The sequence below is a fragment of the Aptenodytes forsteri genome, unplaced genomic scaffold (genome assembly GCF_000699145.1).
Source record: "Aptenodytes forsteri isolate BGI_AS27 unplaced genomic scaffold, ASM69914v1 Scaffold404, whole genome shotgun sequence".
NCBI classification, from domain to species: Eukaryota; Metazoa; Chordata; class Aves; order Sphenisciformes; family Spheniscidae; genus Aptenodytes; species Aptenodytes forsteri.
Window position 1 is genome coordinate 1,398,879 of NW_008795629.1, and position 22,405 is coordinate 1,421,283.

The following is a 22,405-nucleotide window of genomic DNA, read 5'->3' on the forward strand; positions in this document are numbered from 1 at the left end:
TATTATGTTTAGTTTTGACTGAAACATAAATAGAACAGTAGAATTTATTTGAATGCTGGGACTCTTAACATTTCATTAGAACTCTTAATTCCGATTACATCTTGAATTCAATATAGTTGTAAAAGTTGTTATCTTTCCCTCCTGTGTATCTGTAGAAGAGGTGTATATGCTGCATAGTCCTACAGCCATATGTATCACTTTCTTTCTGGACTGTGCCAAATATGTGTGCAGCACTTTGAGGTAGAGTGTGGCAGCTGCTATTGCATATGAAGAGCAAAAGTAAACTTGTGTAAAGGCTGTCTAATGTATGGTGTTCGACTGTGCACAAATATGAAAGTGATAACATTAAATTGCTGTTTTGGGAAGATTTTTATATGCAATAATTCTTATTTTTGCTAGTTGAGAAAAACGTAGATAATTCATGTTATGGGGGGAATGACTTTTGTTGTTTGGATGTTTCAGAAGCTCTAGATCAGTATTGGTTTTGCAGGTATAATGCTAGAAGTTAAAAATATTTCCACTGAACTCTCCGGTAGTGAGCTAATACTGCAGGTACTTTTTAAAGGGATTAGATACCAGTTTAAAGGTAATGCAACACTTCTTACTCTCATTTAAATACATTCTGTATCTGTTCAGGTGGCATAAATTAAAAAAAAAAGCCTAATGTAAATGAAATCTGATGAGTAAATAAATTCAGGAATGCAAACATGCTAAGATTGTAATTTAGGTAGCCTTAGTAGGAGTCAATATTAATACTAATGGGAAAAGGTAACTCTTTTGATTGCTGAAAATGTTTTTGTCACTTCATCCTGTCATTCCTGCAGGAGTTGGTGGGAAGCATTAGAATTGCTCTAACTGTGAAACTGAGCAGACACGATGATGGGTTTTAGGGCAGTGCTGATGTGCTGTGTTTGGAGGCAGACAGCAGATAACTACAGGCAAGGAAGGGGAAGAAAGAGGGGAAATGGGAAAGAGATGGAACTTGAGAATTAACACTGATGTTCAAACTTTAATTTGTTTGTGCTCGATAGGCCAGCCTAGTTTCAGGAGTGGGCAGTAGTTGAGGGTTTTACTGTTAGAGAACAGCGGTGCTTGGTGAAGGATGTAAGTTATGGGCAATTATCTTTTAATTGGCTATAGAAATAATAACTTGTTACCCTGAATTATGGTCATTGCTGTTGCCAATGGTTTTCACAGTCTTTGTTTTTCTTCAAATGCTGCTTAAGGCTGCTTTACAGGTAAACTATTTCTAATAATATCAATGGTTATTTAAACTTTTAAGCTTAATGAAACTTGAAAACCTATATCTGTGCGTAATATAAATATTCTTGGTTTCTAGTACAAATGCCAATCACAATGAGGTTATTTATATATTTTTCTTTAATTGAATGACAATTTTACACTGTCTCTAAAATATAATCAGGGCTCAATTTTGTTTACAGATTGTAATCAATCAGATTGTATTGTATGTTGTCCTCTAAAGTCTGTGTTTCAAGTTGTATATGTTGTTTCCTGTCCTTATCAGTGAAGTCATTGATGCATTTTTGTGGTGATAATGCATAGATTAACGCGTCTAGGCTTTGGAGGACATGCTTCATCGGCGATTCCTCTTATAGCTAGTCAAATCACTTTCTTGGTTTCTTACTCAAATCATGTTGTCTGTTTTTTGTCTCCTCCTACTTGCTTTTCCCAACCTTCCCACCAAGTTTGCTTCCAGCTCATCAGGATTTCAGAATCTTGAACTGCCTTAGACCTTGGATCTTGTTCTTTATATCATTATTTATCATCTAGTCAACCTGACCAGGATGGCAACCTTGTTCTCTGTTCTCTTCTCATGGCTTGCCATGTTGCTTTCCACTGGGCTGCCTCTTAGGCATATGTTCCCAAATCTTCCAATGCCAAATCCTTCCATGTTTTATAACTACTGAAACTTCTGCTTCTTGTGTTGAATATTCCATGAGGTATATATGCATTTAATATACTGAAGTTTTAATCTAATGCTTCAGAATGATGCCTTTTCTTCATTGTGTGGATAAAGAACAGTTCCTTTTCTGAAATGTATAGGTAAGTGCACATGTGCACACACCTACCACCCACTACCTGTGTTTGCATATATGTGCATATGCATGCAGAATAATTGCACTAATTAAATAACTCATCTCACTTTTCTTTGTAATCATCATCCTATTTAATTAGGCTGTTGTCCGAGAGGCTAATACAAAAGTCATGGAAGGGCTTGGTCACCACTATAGTTTCATTTCTATTTTAAGAGAATTGATGTCTGATATTTTTGTTTGTTTTAACTTTTGTGTTCTATTTACTCAGCAAATGTGCAGGAAACAATTTTTTTTTTTTAGTGTAAGAAATTATTGTTTCCATATTAATCTGGAGCAACACTATGAATTAATCTAGAAATGTCATGATCATTCTGGGAACTCTTTGCACTATATTTGTATAGGGAAAGATTCATATTAAAAGAGTGGTATCACAAGTGTCAGTATCACTTAAGACTTATAACTCTTGTTTTCTGAGCAGTTTGCAGCCCATTGCTGTAGTAACATGTTGAATTAAGAAATAATTTAAAAAATGGTTGGACCTGTAAACAGCATTATGGCTTTTGGTTTTGTGACAGAGCTAATATTTTGTTCTAAAATGAGGGAAATGATACAGGAAAAACGTTTGCAGTGAACTTCAAATAGTTTTCGTTGTATTCAAATCCCTTTTTCATGTAAAAAAAAAAAAAAAATCTGCATCCAAAGAACTGCTCAGGAAACAGCTGGAGTGAGAATGATTTGAAAATTTTTAACATCTTGAGTAAACAAGGTGATAGGAAACCACATGCTACCACAGTCATAACGCAGGCATAAGCCAGAGCTGCTGTTGAGAAGTAATGTAAACTAATTCCTGTCTCAAAAACCAAAGATGTGTCGCTGTTTCAAGTGACTTGTGTGCTCAAGGACTATTTTGCCTTCTTTCACTTTGTCTTGGACTGTAAACCTTGTTACTTGTTGTGTCTGTTGTTGTTTTAAGCCCTTCCTCAAGGGACTCTCAACTTAAGCATGACAAACATCTCTTTTGCCGATGGGAATGGAATCAACTTTCTAAACGGTGGGGGGTTGCACAATTAGTTTCTTCTGTTTAGTATATGCTGGAGTAACTTCAGATTAGTGTTTTCTTTGGTAGTTATGCTCCCCCATTTACTGCTTTTTTTAAAAACTTTAAAAATTCTGCTTCTCTAAAGTAAAAAACATATTGAATACACACTCAATGTTAAAATGCTGATACTCACACTCCCTAAGATTTACTGGTAGAATGGCTTTAATAGCTGTCATGACCTGCTAGCAAATCTTCATATGGAAGTGAATCGAAAACTGCTGCTGAAAAGTATGGGGGTTTATGTTTCGGTAACAAGAAACTTATATGTAGAGAAACAGAAAACATGCAAGCTATGAAATGAATCCAGTATGTGTGATAAATTGATAAGTTCGTATGAAAATGCATTCACTGAAACACTGTCAAGAATAGTAAGTATTCTGTGACCCACCAGATTAGTATTAACTGTGGAAATGAAAGTTGTTTTTCCATTGCCAGCTGATTTGCTATTCCTCATGGACATTTAAAGAAAAAGGAAAAAAAAAAAAGGCATGAAAGCATGCTGTATGCTTCACTTACATAACCCACTTCTACATGTTTCTCTTCCAGTAGCTGGCCAACCTTGAAAAATGTGTATCAGAATAGAAGCCATAGATGTTCCTTCCTTCAAATCTGAATGAAATGTGTGATATAGCACTTCAGTGTAACTTTCACAATACTGGCTTAATTTTCTTAGTTCTGATTAGGGGACATGTACTTTAATCCTAACTGACACCTAATTAGTAAATAAATGATGTTTAAAATTCAGTCTTTCAGCTGTGTGTTTGCTTCAGGAATACAAAATTCTGAATCATGTGAAGTGACTGGGTTTATTCACATGTGATTCTCTTATGCAGGACACTGGAAAGATATGGATGTATTTCTCTCCACCCCCTGATTATTTTTCATGATTCACTAAATTTTCCATGAGCCGAGATAAAAATAAACTATAATGTGACTGCTTTTCTCCTATTCTTTTAATTATAAAATAGCAGAGATTATAAGATCAGATGCGGCTTATCTAGTTCCTTTTTCTACTTTTATCCTTTTAATTGAAATGAAGTGTGGGTTTTTGTTTGTTTGTTCGTCTTTTTCCTGACCACAACTTTACCAATGAGGTTTTATGGATAAAGCATATGGAAACTTTACTCCCTCGCCCCCCAGTTGGTAGTCTGCTATGTACAGTTAGGAAAATATTAAACATTTGTCTGTATACTCTTGTGTCTCTCTGCTCTATGAAGGTGGAAGTCAGTCAGGGAAGCAATTAAAAATGACACTAAATGCACTTCATGAGGAAGGCTCATTATTTTAGACAATTTGGACTGAGAGTGTAGCATGATAAATGATACAAAGGAGTTTTCCTGTCATGCTTGTATATGTCTTCAAAGCGTAAACCTAGATTCATTGGAAAAGACAGTTGCATTTTCTGCAGCAGTTCTCCAAACCTTAAGGAAAATTTGATTACATAGTAGTTTGGACAGAAAAGACCGAGGGAGTGTATGTTGTCTTTCACTAGACAAGGAGTTGCAGGCATCGCTGAGGCAGGAAGATGCAAATCTTTAGCAGGTTTCATTATGTTTGGGAGCTGGTGAGTTAGAGTAATTTATCAGTTTTTTGGGGAGGGAGGGGGAATGTGTTATCAGCATGTCTAAGTCTGTGCTTAGAGGGGTTTTTTCTTTTTTTGGAGGGGATAAGAAAAAAACAGAAAGGACTCAACACTTTGAGAATGTGTATGTCATATAAGTTGTGAAATACCAAGTTAAAATTGTACTGTGGTATTTGGCTGTTTGTGCTTACATTAAGTTTTTAATGTTCAGCATGTTCTGATCTAGAAAACAGGCAGAAAATCAAAATTATTAAATGCTGAGTAATAAATGCACAAATTTGTGATTTTTGGGAAGCTTTTATTTGCAACCTATGTGTTTATTCAGATCAGTATATGGTAGTGATACGATAGTTCCATTTTCTTTTGGAACTCTCTTGCACTGATCTTCTGCCAGTGAATTAATAAAAATCTAGATTTAACATTTCAAATTTAGTTAATCTATTCAGATTGGTAATAGCTGAAAACACTGTGAGTAATTTTATGGAATTTGGTGCTGTGCTGGCCTGGGAGTGTAAAGGGCCTATTTCGATATTTGTAACCGTTTCATTGTCTTGTTTAATTAACCTTGGATTGGACCAAACCATCTGCATCTAAGAGTAAACATAGTATGTAGCAGAAAAGTTGTGTGCAGGCTGGAATATTACATAGGGCTAATGGTATTGTTTTTGAAGCTGACTTTTTTTTTGTATAGCCTCTTTTCCCATATGTATAGACAAATTCCGAAGGAGCAAAGTACAAAACAGACATTTACAGGCACACGTTTTTCACACAAAGCTGATGTTTGCAATTTACAAAAAGTACCTGCTGAAGGTATGGGAGAGTGACATTATGAAATGTCCTGCATCTTCGGTATTTAACCTGTTTTTTTTGTTCTGAAACTTAATTTTCGGTGGTGTGTCTCTTCTGCCCTAGTTAAGGGGAAGAAGCCATATGTTGCTAGTCTATTTAAAGGATATATTTTACTAACAGTGAAATTAAATAATACCATGTATAGTATTTTGATCTCCGGACATAGCTCATGATAAATTATGTCATTCCATGTGTGCTTTTTCATGCACCCCTAGTAGCTGTTAGCCTCCCACTCACTGAATACCTGAGCTCCGTAGCTCCCTGGGAAGAGTCCATGCTGTTTCAGATGAGATATGAAAACAAATAATCACCACATGTATTGCTACTTAGTCTACGCTACCTTTGCTGGAGATGTGAAGCAGTTAACTCCCATTGCACCTTTTCCTCTACCTTACTCTCCCCTTTCTTTGGAATATGTGAGACCATTTGAGCAGACAGTTGAAGCATCAGATGTTCTGTCAGTAATGTTTGCCCTCTACTTGGCCATAGAGGTCACCAATACCTGAGCAAGAAATTCCCCTTGTGTGCAGGTAAAGTAAAAATCTTCAGCATTCTGATCTCCTAAAAATGCTTTTTAAAAAAAAATTGCCAGGGGCTGAGAGTCATGGCTTGACTAGTAAGTGTTGCAAGCAAAACATTATTCTGAAATGTTTACTCTTTTTGACATTAATATTGCCTATATTTGAAGTTTCATTTGAAACTGCAATGTCTTTTTCTTGTCTTGTTCCTTTGTACTAGGATTATTCTAGTGATGATACTAAACTAGAATACAACGTAGATGCAGCCAATGGTATTGTTATGGAAGGTTATCTATTTAAGCGGGCCAGCAATGCCTTCAAGACTTGGAACAGGTAATTATTCAGAACCTCTATTTACTGGCTTATTAAGATACTGCTTGTTAAGCTAAATTCTGGTCTGATTTATAACCTACGCAACTCACTGATTCCACAGTTTTGACAGAACACTTGGACGACTCTGTCAATTAATGTAGAGATGACACTTCAAAGCCATTTTTCCTTATTTTCTGTCCTAGTTGTTTGCGAGCCTTTTTCTGAGAGTGTGTCTTAGTCTGGAGAAGTCCTGTGTATGGAAAGCTTGCTTTGTTGTGCGCAGTCCGGCTCTGTACTTGCATTTTGGCCTTACATTGGGGTTGAAACAGACCAATCCTTATAATTGTGTACAATAAGTTATGTGAATGTATATGCTGGGAAAATAAATGTTAGAGGACAAAGTAAAATGGAAGTTGTATAGCCATTGGAAACAGGGAAACACAGTGAAGGACTCGAGGACTCAAGTTATTTTTTGTGAAAGATAAGCATGTAACTGTTATCCTTTTACAATTCCTGTCCTGTGCAGTGAATTCTGCTTAGTAGTTTTGATGGTCCTGTTGGGAATTCAAAATATATTGTTAGTCATGTCTCTTTAACGATGTATATTTTACTATTGTTTAAATATTTTTCTCCCTGAACAGGATTTCTTTTTCATTTCCAAAGGTGTATGCTTTTTTCAAGGAGATGCTATATATGCTGGAGCATTTACAGTATAGTTGGATACAGCTCTCGAATTTTAATTTGTTGTGATATAGAGCTCTTTTTACTATCTTATGCTCTGCAATTTTTGCAGCAGTGCTTTTGTTAAACTATTTACTGTGTTTCAAAGGCCAGAATATGCATTTGGATATGTGGTCCCTTCCAACCTTAATTATTCTATGATTCCTTGGGCATCTTGGAACACCACAAGTCCGTAACAAATTGGGATTGCTTCACTTAAATCCATAGACTGATGCAAGGGCCACTGGCGTCAATAAGACTGTATCTATATTAGCAAGTCATGTGCAACTGGTGTAAGGGATTTTGCATTGGACTACTTCAGGTCTGGTCCTGTGGTCTGATTATCCGTCTGTAATTGTAATGTACCTTCTGGGTTAGTTTGATCCAAGCAGAATTCAGAGTTCTCCAAGACAAATCTGCAAGGCATCAAAGGACGGTGAAGGGAGAAAACTGGGAGATAATGCTTCAAAAGCACGTTCCTGGTCTGAAGTAAAATGTTAGTGTAAGCACACTGAGAAAAATCCACAGTAACAGGGCAGGAGATTGTCCTTTATTGGATTCTCAACAGGCTGAAAGGGTCCTTGCAGGATTGACTGCAGCCTCTTGGTAATTGACTGAAGGCAAAACTCTTGACTCGCTCTCTGGGTTCTTCTTTGGGATAGCATAAAGGCTTGCTCTGTAGGGAGGGAGCAGGACAGGAGTGTTGGAACGTAGCTGAGAAATCTTCTTCCACGTGGCTTCATACCTAGTAATACTGTACATGTATCTTACCTTAAGGTAGTTAGGGAGTAGGATTCAATTAAAACTAACTTCTCTGTTGGACATTTAAATGGACACAAAATAAATACGGGGAAGTCATAATTAAATCAAGATACACAATGACGTTCTTTCAGGTTAAGTTACAGGTTTGAATATACATAATAAAAACATATCCAAACAATAAGTTATTTAAGAGAGCCAAGGTAAACAGCTCAGTAATGAGTCAGAGCTACCTACTTTTACTATATAATTTATATTTGCTTAAGCTTTTTTCTTCTACTTGTCACAGGAGTATTCAATAAAGCTAAACCTTTAACCTTTTTTAATCTTAGATTCTTGATCATTTATCTCACTGTGATAGGCTAGTTGGATGCTTCAGAATTAGGCAGAGAATAGCATTGGATATGCTATCTATAAACACTGTTTAGAAATTGAATCAATCATTTTAATTTTGTACTTCACATTCACAAACCATTACTAATTGTTATGACCTTCTTAATGAAGACAGCTGTTAGTTTCTCAATCTAGCCCCATTTTTCGTGTTTTAATTAGAGAAGTGTTTTTATTTTATTTTTGTTTCTGAATAAACTTGTAATTGCTTGCTACGTTGTAGGCACTGAGGTGGTCATTGCCACTTTCCACTGCCTGTTTCCACTGATGGAATGTTTTACTTGGGTAATATTGCAGTTTCAGCTGCAGGGAGATAATACTGATTAAAGTTTACCATATATTAGAGGTGAGAGTGTTTTTCCGGTCACTAGGTAGAGTACAAGAAAGGACTGTGTCATTGCATTAAACTGTTTTGTGTGTATAAATGTACAATGAAATACCAAAGGAAGAAACATTTAGAGAATTACTTATTTTATATGAGGGAATTCAGAGCTGAAGTCAGAGACCCCAAGACAGACAAGATATTTTCAGTGTTCTTATCGGATAGGTAGTTTGCTGCTTCATTATATGCCCATCTTTTTGGGGAGGTGGGTGGAAAATCAATCAGCTGAAATAAAACCAGAAGAAATTGCCTAGAACATCAGGAAATTCCAGTATTTCTTTCTGAACAAGGGTGACGGCACTGAGCTGCCTTGCTAACTGCTGATCATACTGTCAGTAGTAATATGTATTTAAAATAGTAGTTTTTCTTTTCCCTCTGTTGGTAGCAGTTTGTATTTTGATGGTTCTAGGCCTTTTTAAGAGTGAATTAAAGGCACCAAAAATCATTGCAATTACCACTATTAGTGTATACTTGCCAGCATTAAAAACATAAGAGAAAAGGAAATGGTAGAATGGATTTTGTCTGGGTTTGACACACATCAGTATGATTCTAGCTAACAAATTAGGTAATTGTGATGCTTCTGTGTGCATGTCTTGGTCAGCGAATCCATGGACGCCGTAGTGGATTATCCTGGGAAAAGTCTGGTTGCTGGGGGAGGAAAAAATCAAAACCATATAATGCAGCCCTTTGAAGGGGGGCAAATCTGTTCTAATGAATGAAAACTTGTTTTGTTTCCAACCCAAGCTAATTTCTTGCTAGGATGATGTAGTTTCTTCCTGGGGCAGCTGGCAGCTTGGATTTAATTGTCTGAAGACTTTAGTTATTTGGGCTTTTGCATCAAGTTTCCTGTTCTTGGGATAGTTCTGCATGACACCTAGCTTGAGAAACAAATAGTGTTTGAGCAGGTTGCACAGTAAACCACAAGAGCTATTTGCAGTTCAGCGTTGCTGTGTTTTGAAAGAGCTGGAGATTTTGCAATCTTTTTATTGTGACTAAATGGATAGTGTACAGTGTACATGAGTATTTCAGATAATATACTTTAGTGGAATCAAAATGGTATCTTTATACTGGAAAGGCTTACAGTAACAGGTATGGAGACCTATTTTTTTGAATGTATGTCTACCTGTTTGTAAATGATATATCTTACTGTACACAGTTTTTCTTAAGGCATCAGGAACTGAAGTCAGGTGCATTTATTATTGTGGAGCAGTAGGTGGAAAGCTGTTTTGTTTCCTAGAAATTAAAATGAAAAATAAGTCCATATCATGAAGAAAGCGTCGATAAATGTGTGTAGGGAGAAAAGCCTTTATCAAATGCTAGTATGTTCTGAATAGTTTTTAGGTTGGATGCATTAAGTGTTTTCCTTTTTAATTCTGCTGTATTTTCAGATCATGCTAATTCTTTGCTTATTTTGCTCATTTTGCATTTTTCATTCCTTCTCCTCCTTTCCCTTATGTTTTAATCCTACCCCATTTTTTCACATGACAGGAAAAAGCCAGATCACATCAGGTACCAACCAGCTTCTTTTATACCTTCCCAATGTTTCTTTGGCACGCAAAAAGCTCTTAATTAACCCTGCATTTAATTTTGGTTACTTGCAATGGATGTGTAAGTGGCTCAGTCTAAGAAAATAACAGAAGGATTCTGCCTGGGATGCCAGTATACCTGCTGCTCAACACCTTTAAAGAATGAGAAAGATTGAGCTAGTTTTAGCTAAAAAGGAATTGAAGCAAAGTTTCTGCACTCAAACTTCTGAGCATACAAGATCAGTGTTTTGACTTTTTCCAATTGAAGTTGGTGAGATTTTTTTTCTTATCAACTGCATTGGAAATAGAGATGTAACTTTTAAATGTTGTGCATTCTTAATCACTCTGTTTTATTTGCGTGCTGATAGCAACTAGTGAAGAAAACTGTTTCCTTTTGCGAATCAATAAGCATGATTCACTTTTTTTATGTAAAACTCAATTTAAATTTTATATTTCTTTTTGTTATTACTCTCAGCTCTCAGAAATTGGAAATGTTTTTCAATTAATTTTGTGTTGTTTCCCATTTAACAAATACTCTTTTGAATTGTGTAGGTATAAATGATGGAAAACATTCAGTTCCTAAACCCAAACAGCTATATTTAAGCACTACTGAGTGAGGCAGTGCAAATTACAAGATTCCCCAAGTATGTTTTCTCCTTCACCATGCTTCTCTCCTATTTTTGACAGAATGACACATTTAAAGAAACTTTGATAATGGTCAGTATTTACTGCACACACGTTGCCTAAAGGTTTATGAACATTAATTCTTAGAACAGAATAGATGTGGTATACCCTGTAACAGCACCTTCAGTACATATATTGTACCTCAGAAGTTCCTGGCTGTTACTGCTGTAGACCCCCAGCAGTCTGTTTCCTACAGTAATGAGTAGAGTTTATTGATGCTATTTGGTTAATATGAAATAACTCAAAGTTTTTGGCCTGAATAAAACTGCTGTGGTGCTGACATGTTGGAGGGGAGTCTGCCACTTTTATTTCTTCAAGCATACAATAAAATGTATTAACTTTATTTTCCATTGATATCTACTTCGAAAGTGTGATCTACAAGTTACACTACATTCTAAATTGTTGATCTTGTTCAATAAAAGTTTCTTTGGAAAAAAAATCAAAAAACCCCACACCTTTTGGCTGGACTGGACTTAAACAGATTTAATTTCTCTACTAGGAAAAAAAGGGGCTGGAATACTTCGAAAACTTCTAGACTAGGCTTTAAAGATGACACAAATTTATTTTACAATTTGTGTGCTCACTTATATCCAGTTGATCGGATTGGAGCTTATTTACTTTAGTAACTCACTAAATATTTAGCTGTAGAACAAATGAGGCATTGCATTAATGAAGTTAATTACACTACCTAAGGCCATTATTAGGGATTTGCTCCATTGCATGTTATCTTGGGGCAAGGCTGCATTTTTTTTTTCCCCCTTTATCACTTAGGCACTGCTTTTCATGTTTTTCTATTTGGTGTTATGTTCAAAAACAGCACATAAAAAAGCCTGAGTTTATTTTCCTTTTCTAGTCTGCTTTTTTGTTGTTACCTATTTAAATATTAGCAATAATGTGCCTTATGTTCATATTTGAGGCTTAGTTACTGCATCTCTGTTTTTTTAAAATAGATGGTAAAGGTGATACCTTTTAAATAGCAGTGACCAAAATTGCTGCTGTTAATAAATTGAAAAACCAGTTAACTTCTTGCATTATTCTCTTCAATTATCTTAACCCAAAAAGATGTTGGAAATCCAGTATTAAAAGAAGATCCTGTTGTTGCTTTTTATATTAAATATATCTGCACAACATTTGAAAAGATTAATTGTTAAAAGGTAGAATCTCATCTGTCTACTAAGCACTAACTTTCCTAACAAATACTAGATTTTCTGATTTGAATCTAACTTTTTTGTAAATCTTAATTTTTCTTAACAATCTGTGTGCTTCTTTTCATGAATGGCTTGTGGTGGTTTAATAAATATATGGAGCCCTCTTGTCACTAATTGTAGTAAACCGTAGCTTGAAGTTCAACAGCCTGTGGAGAATAACAAGATATGTTGCAATACAATATTTTGTATGCTGTTACCATTCGAACTAATTAGCGGTGCAGAAAAACGAGATGTGTGGTATAAGTGGGGTATTTGAGATAATTGAGGAATTATGCTATGATAAGCACAGGTTCACGTTATAAGCCTGAACAAAACAAAAAAAGTGTAAATTTCACTGCAGGACTGAATTATTTTTTATATTCCCTTCATTTTTGTCAGTTCAAAACCAGTGATGATTGGTTAGCTTTTATTTTGTGCATCCTCAGAAGAGCTAGAAAGGGATGGTTATATTTGCTGGTTTGGTTTTTTTTTTTAATATTCAGTGGTCTGATAAAACACAGTTGTTGGAGATCTGAGGCACTCATAACTTTTTCCAAAATACAAATGATCTTTCCATTCTCTAAGAATTGTATCCTGTCTGAACAGCGAGTTTGACAAGGAAGGATACAGTTCAGAGGAGTTTTTAAGTGTTACGTTATTTTTTGGATTTTATAGGATGCCTTCGTTAAATCTTTTATTTGATATTTTCCTACAAAGCTGAGGCTTAAGTTAGGACCCTACTTAAAAGGTTTTCCTTGGTTTTGCTTTGGTTTTGTATGCAATCTTTTTATTTCAACATCTAAAATTTCAAGAAATGCCAAATAGAGAGAGACATTAAGCCTACATGGAATAGCAACACTGTAGTATTTTTAGTGCCTTAGTTATTTCTTAGTTCTACTCTCAAAAATATTTCAGGAGTAGTTTACATAGTTTAAGTATTTTTGTTATTCAAACTATTTGAATTTGTGTTATCAAACAATTACTTAAAATTCTAGCTTGCTGCTAAAATACAGAAGTAAATGTTCTTTGAAAATGTTTTGTGTGATAGCTTAACTAATGTTGTCATAACGTGAATGTGTTTGTTTAGGACTCAAATTATTTGAACCTTGCTTTCTTTTCTGTTTTGTCTCTGCTTTCCCTTTTCTCATTATTCTCATGAAATACTTGCCAAAACTGACTGCGGCATTACTTTTGTGAATTCTTTTGTGCAGTCTCTCTGTAGACTGTATGTTAGCACATTTTGGTCAAATAAGCACTGTAAAATGAGTTACGTATTCTCTGGATGTCTCTTTATTTGAATAGGCGCTGGTTCTCAATACAAAATAACCAACTTGTGTACCAGAAGAAATTTAAGGTAGGTATCAAAAACTGGCTTGGGATAGTTTGGGGTGTGTATGATGGTTTTCCTGATTGATCAGGGGAAGGAGAAACAGTGCTGACATTGGCGTTCTGTCTGGTCTTGAACAACCTACTGCATTTTCTAAATTAGTGCCTCCCTTTGTAAAATGAGTCTTATAGCGACACTTAAAGATTTTGAGATTCCTGCACAGTGACTTGTAAGCACATACTTTATTTTCTGTGGGCTTTGTTGCCTTGTTGCAGAGAAGGTTTATGAAGAGCCTTAAAAGTTGTTGGTCCCAAAAGGCTTGTACGCACTTGGCGGCAGCGGAATATTCCATGCTTTTCTTTGAGCAGTTGTGTTTAACTCTTTCAGGACTTACTCTCTCCAGTTATGGGGTTCACGTACCCAATTTAGCAGCTGGAGAGAGAAGGGGAAAGAAAGGTATGAAAGCATTTGTTATGAAACAGTCAGGGATGCTACGTACAATACTGAAAATGTAAGGTGGTTCAGCAGTCAACATCCGTCTTTTTGCTGGTGGGAAAGTACAGTTGTTGTATATTACAGCAGCAAGTGCAACTCTGCCCCAAGCTGTAGAAGCCAGCCTTTTCAATCAATGTTTGGGCCCGTGCTCCTTTGTTTACTGTGCTAGAACCTGCTTTTGCACCACATAGCTGTAACTGTTCTTCATGTTGGGAAAAACTAGAAAACTGTATGGAGAAAGAAGGAAAAAAAAAAAAGAGGGTAGAGCTTATGACAATTCATTTCTCTTCAGTGTTAACAGACCAGGTTCAGAGGCTATTCCTTTTTATCTGATGTGAGGAAGGAAAAAAAAGAGGGTAGAGCTTATGACAATTCATTTCTCTTCAGTGTTAACAGACCAGGTTCAGAGGCTATTCCTTGTTATCTGATGCTATCAAATCAAGGGTCTTCATTTTTGTGGTTGGAAAGGAAATAAACAGTTGGGTTTGTGTGAGCGCGTTTGAGTTGGGCACTTTGTGTTTGTGAATTCCAATTACATTTTTATGTTTTTTTAAAAATGCGCTTTTAGAATGCCGTTAGCTTAGAACAGAATTCTTATGAATTTAATCAAATTTTCAAAACCACTGCATTCAGCTTCTGGGTTTTGTACTTGGCACTTAGAATACTGCTGATTTAGGTGTAATCTTTCTGATGTATTTGTGAGCTAATTGCATCTCTTAGAAAGTATCTTTGAGCTCTTTTGGATACTGTTGTTTAAATTTAAGGTGTCGATTATTTAGTAGATTGGATTGTAGGTAAAAAGGAATTCTCCAAAGTTTGTGTTAAATTTTCATAAAATATAACGAAACATTAAAATTTATCTAAATATTTCTTGCTATGCTAAGTATCTCTGATTCCACCTATTTAAAACTTTAATTTTGGAGGAAAAATTTGTGTAAACAAGCAAATAGAATTAGATGATAAATAATTAGGAATTATTAACAACTTTATTATCTTTCCTCTATGTGATTTGTTTTGTTAATTTTTGTCTCTTAGGATAACCCCACAGTAGTTGTTGAAGACTTGCGGCTTTGCACGGTTAAACACTGTGAGGACATAGAAAGACGTTTCTGTTTTGAGGTGGTTTCTCCAACAAAGTAAGAAGTAGTGATGGAGCATGTTTATTTAAAAATTAAAAAAATCGTTATAGTCAGTTGTCTTGAAATGCAAGACTAACATTTCTCTTGGGATAGATCAAAACAGGAAAAGTATCTGAACAATTCTGTTTTCTGAAATTTTGGCTAAGAGTGATGCTGTGAGAAGTGTTCCCAGTATTTAGTTTACTTTTGGCATTAAAATAAAACATGCATTCTTGTGCTTTATGCATAAATGGCTTGTGGAGCTGTTGTGGCTTAGTAGTAGCTGATACTATCAAGCTGCTTAGTAACACAGAAAATAGATCTCAGTTTCTCCAAATTTCTGATTGGTGTAATGAGAGAGAAACATATTAATAAGCTGTTGTCTTAGTAGTGTTAAATTGTTTCCAAATGCACTAAATGAAACTGCCAAATACAAATATTTTTTCAGCTCTAGCAGTGCAGTGTATTGGTTATACTTGGAGAGAAGTATGGCAGTCCTGCCGCAGCCAGGGCACAGGACATGGATTTCTCGTTAATGATTTTGAGATGTGACCAAATCTTTGATATAAGGTCAACCTGCTTTTAGGTTTGGATGTTATCTACACTCCCCACTCCTACTTACGTTTATTTTCTTAATAGATTGCTGTCCTGATGTTTGCATCCTCACTTGTGGTTCACTTTAACATGCGTTTTGCTCCTGCTTGCCTATACTTTTTCAGCCCATAAGTGTTGGAACAGTTTTATACTTCATGACCTGTTTCCTTTAACTGTTGGTGTGAAAAGTAGTTCGTTCTTTGTCAGAGAGCTTTAAAATAATTTTCTCTTGATCTCCGTGAATGAACTGTGTTTTCAAGGACTGATACCTGTATCTTGTGTAATTGGTCATGGAGGTAAATTGCATGTGAGGATATAAAAATGAAAAATCTGGAATACGAAAAGAAAGGGAATAGGAAGCTAAGCCATTCTCTGGGTTATCTGAAGAGTCATAGCTATATGTTTTAGCATTACCTGCAAATAGTTTTGAAACAAGGAGTGTGCAATTCGTAAAGGGTCAGCCGCTTTGTTACCTCAAAATAAATGGGTTTATTAGATGATGCCTGCTAAACAATATACTTGTGGTGATAGCAATAAACTTTCTCAAGAGTCTGTATTTTATTGAGCAATGTGTTGTTTGATGCTAGCTGCTTGGTCAGTCTCTCTGAATCTGAGTATACGTGTATTTGTTACAGAAGCTGCATGCTTCAGGCTGATTCAGAAAAGCTGCGACAGGCGTGGATTAAGGCGGTTCAGACCAGTATTGCTACAGCATATAGAGAGAAAGGAGATGAATCTGAGGTGAGTTTAAAAACCAAACAACCAACCACCCCCCCTTTAGATGCTGAAAATTAAAAATAGAGAAAACCTCTTTTTATGAGAGGGGAGGGAAAAAAGAATCCATTGTTTGTCTTCAAGTGGAAATACAATTAAATTCTGAAGGCTATAATTTATATCTAATCTATATTTCACTCTATCTTACTAATGTTACTTTGGCCTATATGTTTTGATGAGATTTTTCTGTAGTTTGATTTAAAATTCGTAGGATTATTGGATACCTCTATATTCAGTTCTATATTTCTTCTAAAAAACTAAACATTTTTTCAGTTCTGTGGCTTTCCTTGGACTTAAATGCAGAAGTTACTAGGATTCTAGTGCACTGTCAGTATCTGTAGGACTTTTATTTCTTTAAGTGTGTGTCTCTTTTTTGTTTGTTTCTTTTCTTTTTTTTTTTTAGAAACAGGAAAAGAAATCATCCCCTTCTACTGGAAGTCTAGAATCTGGCAGTGAGACAAAAGAAAAGTTGTTAAAGGGAGAAAGTGCTCTACAGCGAGTTCAGTGTATTCCTGGTAATGCTGCCTGCTGTGATTGTGGTTTGGCAGATCCTCGCTGGGCCAGTATCAACCTCGGAATCACGCTGTGCATTGAGTGCTCTGGGATACACAGGTTGGGGAAACTCTTCAGAACTGTATTTCATTTGTGCGTTGACTTAGTCAGGAAGGGTGGTGTTTGCCTCTTCAAATGTATATTGAAGCAAGGTTAGAGACCCCTGTCTATAAACAGAATTAAGGTAGCTGCTTTATTTGCATAAATTAATGGTAAAGCTGTTTGAGGTAAGACACAGCATGCAGTTACAGGTTAATATTTTTTTCATGCTGTTTAGGAGCTTGGGAGTCCACTTTTCAAAAGTAAGATCTTTAACGCTGGATTCATGGGAACCTGAACTTCTAAAGGTACAATAGTAGTTTTGAAACAAGTTTCTCTTTGGTACTTAGATTGTTGTTCTAAAGCCACTGCATCAGAAAGCTCAATGCAGGAAACACTTGCATCTGCACCCAGTGCATCTCTTAAATTTTCTACTCAAAAGTGCTTAATGTTGTCTGTTGTGGTTTTTTTTTTTTTTTTTTTAATTTTCACTTTCTTGTAATACATGCAGTAGCAGTAGTCATTCTTGTTACAAACTTGCGAGTCAGAACACCTTATGCACTTTGAGTAGTAAGTTTCATCTGACACTTTCAACATATAAAAATGGAAATCTGTTTACAGACCAATAATATAGTGGGCCGGAAAATTTTGGAAGTGCTATATCAGCCTAAAGTGTGATCGTACCTGAAAATTCAGATGCCAACCTTTACAGTGAGATCTTGATTTTGTACTCCTACTGGCTTATAGAACATTCATGTAGCTGCTCTTGTGTGCTATTTGTATGCCAAAGTTCTAGCTTGAAACATGGTTATGAAAATCACGTGACATTGAAATACCGAAGTAGGAACTCGCACATGGATGCATGTGTGCAGCTGAGTAACTGATGCAAAGCATTTGTTTCTAGCTGTGATGCTGTGGTACTTAGGTATTGCTTCTCTATTCTGAACAATCAAAAGACAATGTGAGTAGGGGTGTTTCTCTTGTGGTTTGACCTTAAATAATTTTAATACCAAATGTGTTCATGCTGAGGAAACAAACAAAAAAAACCAAAAATACACCCCTTGTCCTGTTTATGTATACCGGAGCTGACGATTCTACCTGGTATTAAAAGCAAGAAGTCTGTTCATTGCCGTCAGTAAGTTGGACTTTATGGGCCAAGTTCTCCTTAAAGTAGTATCTGCAGGCTGTTTTTTGTCTTTGATCTTTTTCTGTAGACATAACGGATTACGATTTAGCAAAAATGTCTCTTGGACAAGATGGAATAGAATTGATTGAATTGTCTCTTGGCGATGGGATAAGAATAACTACCGGCAAAGCTGGTGGAAAAGAGTACCTTTGATGAGGCCTGCAGATGTCATTCTGATTGCACAAAAAAAGATTCTTGAGTGACAGATGATCATTTTTGCAGTCTTTTTTCGGAAGGGAATGGCACTTTAAAAGAGTGACTGTATTTTTTGCTATCTTACTTGGAATTTGGTCTCTCTATTCACTGATGGTTTCATTATCATGATATAAACCCATGCTTATTTCTGTAAGTGTACTTTTACCCATGAAAATACTAAGTTGTAAAAATAGGCTGAGTGAGACTAAAAACAACTAAATGGGTAGATAAAGCCTTTTGCAACTGTATTTGAATTTATTATTTTTGCTTCATAGCTTATGTGTGAATTGGGAAATGATGTTATAAATAGAATATATGAAGCGAAGTTGGAAAAAGTGGGAGTAAAGAAGCCACAACCTGGAAGCCAAAGGTAGTAATTCACTAGCAGTGCCTCTTACTTCCTTTTCTTGTTGCTTCCTTCAGCCTCCAGCTTTAAAAGATGCTGCCACTTAACTGTGTAACACTCCTTTGATTTACTGTCTCCCCTTATCACCAGTATGTTTTGCTCTCCCCCTTTTCTCGCTCTCTGTCTCTCTTGGGTATTCCTTCTGGCGGTCCCTTTCGGCTTCTCTTGTTCACTTGTTCTTTTTCTGATCTCACTCCGTCCTTTTGATGACAACTCGATAGCATCCTGCTCTGTCTCATCAATGTGGGCATGTTGATTTTGTTTCCTGTCAACTTTGTACCGTCTCAGCCAGCTGTACTTGGTCTGTGACTGCTCCTGGAAGGAGCCTGTGGCTGTGCCTTTTGTTTTCAGTGACTGTTCTTGAGTTTGACTTTTGTTCCCTGATCCCCAGAATGCTCTTTTCTTTCTGCCTACATCGTACATGAGCTCTGCTGCTTTATAGCAACCTTCTAATGATTGTACTTCTGCCTTCCATTTCTCTGATGCTAATTTGTATTTGAAGGTAGTTTCCTAATGCTTTGTTCTGCTGTATAAGATGTCTTTTTAAAACTTTTTTTAACAGCTTTCCAGTTCTGTGCTGCTTGCTGTCAGGCAGTTTTATGGTATAGAAAACAGCGTTTTATGAAGTGTTAGCCATTTGGAGATAATTATATAAATAATGTAGGAGATTTGCTAGATAAAAGTGTTAGCCATTTGGAGACAATTATAATAATATAAATAATGTAGGAGATTTGCTAGATATTCCTTCTAGTGGTAACTGCTTTTCAGCAATTTCAATAGTAATACTTTTATAGCCCCTTTCATCAGTTTGTCACAACTGGTGTGTGTGTCTTAAGATGATAACCTCAGGTTACAAGAAAAAATATTTCAGTATGCATTATGGAACTGGTGGCTGTGCCTACCTGAGGCTTATTATTGTTATGGTTCTCTTGTGCAATCTTGATGTTCCTTTAACAAATGTTGCAATTTATATTTACCTAAGAAACTAAATATTTGCTATATTAATTGGTTATTAACGATGTAAAACATGTATAAAGGACTAATACCAAGAAGTGGTGGTTGGACTAGATGATAGTTGTAGGTACCTTCCAACTGAAATAGTCTATTCTATTCTAAGTAACATACAGTAGCTAATGCTTATTTCTTCCACACACCACTTTGTAAAGTCTCTGCCTGAAAGAAAATATACATATGTGAATTTAAGAAAATTACTTTCTTTTGACCCTTATGCAAAATTTAATCAAGAATCCAGAAAGAATTAGACAGTGTGCTCTTCATCTTTCTGAAAACGTGTCGTAAGTGTGTCTTATGTACAATGCCAAACTACAGTTTTGGTTACTGGCTTTAGTATGAAATGGATGTTCTTTTAATATATGAAGATATTAGCTTACTAACTCCAGGGATTTTGTGTATGACAGGCAGGAGAAGGAGGCATACATCAGAGCAAAATATGTGGAAAGAAAGTTTGTAGAAAAGCAGCCTGCATCAGTATCTCTGCTTGAATCTGGAACAAAAGTTTTGCCTCAAAGTCAGGAAGAGAAAAGGCACAGTGCCCCTGAAAAACCCCTTTCGGCAGGGGAACAAGGTGCGGCATCCCAAAAAGGTATTTACACGCTTCTCTCCTTAGCTATGTTACACATGTTCTTTTTAAAGTAACACTTTTTTGTATGTATTGATTTCCTGCCTCATGCAGAGAAATCGGAATCTGTCTTTTAATGGGTCATAGCCTCGTTCAGAAGCATAGGGGACAAAAGACTTGTTCAGAGATGTGCATTTTTAGGTGGGGAAGAATTTGGAGTGGGATGCTTATCATTCAGAAACATATTAACGACCTTCTTTCCTCCGTATTTTCATCCTTCTTAATTTTTCCGATAACGTTCTTTCCTGCCCTATCCCTTCCTTACTGCCTGCTTTGTGCTTTGCTAACTTGCATGTCCCAGCGGTTGCTGTAAGTAGCGACGAGGCGAGGCGGGAGTCTCTGTTCTGTCCTGATGAACTAGATTCACTCTTCTCCTACTTTGATACCTCTTCAAAACTACGTAGTAGTAAGTACTACAGCTATGGCGTGTTCAGTATTTGCACTAGTGATCCATTGTGTGTTGTGGCCATCTCCCTGCCTTTAATCCATTGTCTCCAGGCTACTGCATTGCTTAGTGTTTTCATGAAATAATTTAAGCTTTTTTACTTATCCTGATCTTTTCCTTTCTAATAATCTTTGACATCTATTATTATTATTCTTATTATAAATGTTGTGGTTGCAATATGTGACTTCATATTTTTCTATGGATATGTTAAGAATATTGAATAATTACTAGTCTTTAAAAAAAAAAAATGTATTCAGGACCAAGTATAAGAGCTTGCTTTATTATCATGGTATCTGTGAAGAGTAGGTAACTTACGGTCTGCATAGTAATTACAGTTTCTCCCCAAAACAGTACAAAGCAGTGACAGTGGGATCCAGCAGAGTGCTGATGACAGCAGAGAACACCTTGCCTCTACTATATCAGCTAACAGTTTGTATGAACCAGGTGCGTTAGACTTTGCACTTTAAGATGAAAATTTAATCGCTTCTTGGTAGCATGCTCCTACCAAAGAGATTAGTACTTGGTGATACGATTCATGTCTCTTCTATCCTGGTGGGCTGAAATATTTTTAACAAGGGTAATAATTGCTTGAGTGACCTTTCTCTCCTCCAGGCTTGGTAGGAAGAATGACACTGAATCCTTCTGAATGAGTTTAGACAACTACGTTTTTTTCCAGTCAGATGATACTAAGCCAGAACTTTGTTTTTTAGCAGAGAGCGATGCTGCATTTTGATACAGACAAGTCTCCACAGAAATGCATAATCCTCTTATAAATAGTTAAATCCTTGGAGATGGAATTCCTGTTAAGTCACAGATAATAAGCTTTTATGTGTTATTTGAGCGTTCTTGCTTAACTTTTCTGTTTTCCACTTACGTGGAATTGACCGTGTCTTAAACATTACCCCCTCTTTACTCAAAGTTTTCTAAATTGATTGATGAAATTATTTGCTATCTAATATTAGCATCCTGGGCTGACTGATGTATTGAGTACGGCTTGTCAAAATATCCAAAACATTTATTTGTAAAGCAAAAGTATTCTTCTACATCAAAGCACTCTTCTGAGGTATGTTTTAAATCCAGTAGTTCATAGCTGTGGTTTGTAGGCAAGCAGCATGTGGCTTGGATCCTTTCTTTGACTGCATTGTAGAAAGATGATGCTATAACTCATGAAAGCTTATATATAACAATATCTTTATCTCCCAGACTTCGCTCTCTATAACTCTTATTGAGATGAAAAGAAAGATTATGCTTTAGTCCAAAAGATTATAGCCACAGCGAGTAACTGGTAAATGACAGTGGTGTCTTTTAACAAAAATGAGGTCAGAACAGTATTAGCCTCATATTCAGGTGTATCAAGCTGTCACAGATAAAGATATATTTGTATGACTACATCTCTGCAGGAAATTAGTTTTATTCATATCTTGCAGTATAGGCTAAAACACACTTTAACCTAAAATAATTTCTTAGAAATGACATGGAATAGGTAGATTGAAGGATATTCACACGTGCCAGAAATGTGGAGAGAAAGTTTTCTGCGCAGTAATAATTCTGTGAAGTGGCTGTGCCTGAA

At 36.0% G+C, this 22,405-nt stretch overlaps 1 protein-coding gene across 1 annotated transcript in view; it reads left to right on the forward strand.

Moving 5' to 3' along the window:
* ACAP2 (ArfGAP with coiled-coil, ankyrin repeat and PH domains 2) overlaps positions 1–22,405 on the forward strand; it is a 69,618-nt gene that overhangs the window by 37,358 nt on the left and 9,855 nt on the right. Inside the window, exons 10-19 of the mRNA XM_009282339.2 lie at positions 6,326–6,438; positions 10,157–10,177; positions 13,368–13,419; positions 14,923–15,023; positions 16,235–16,340; positions 16,777–16,985; positions 17,203–17,272; positions 18,621–18,715; positions 20,170–20,336; positions 21,187–21,279. Coding sequence (XP_009280614.2) covers positions 6,326–6,438; positions 10,157–10,177; positions 13,368–13,419; positions 14,923–15,023; positions 16,235–16,340; positions 16,777–16,985; positions 17,203–17,272; positions 18,621–18,715; positions 20,170–20,336; positions 21,187–21,279 — 1,027 coding nt within the window. The remainder of the gene's footprint in view (positions 1–6,325; positions 6,439–10,156; positions 10,178–13,367; positions 13,420–14,922; positions 15,024–16,234; positions 16,341–16,776; positions 16,986–17,202; positions 17,273–18,620; positions 18,716–20,169; positions 20,337–21,186; positions 21,280–22,405) is intronic.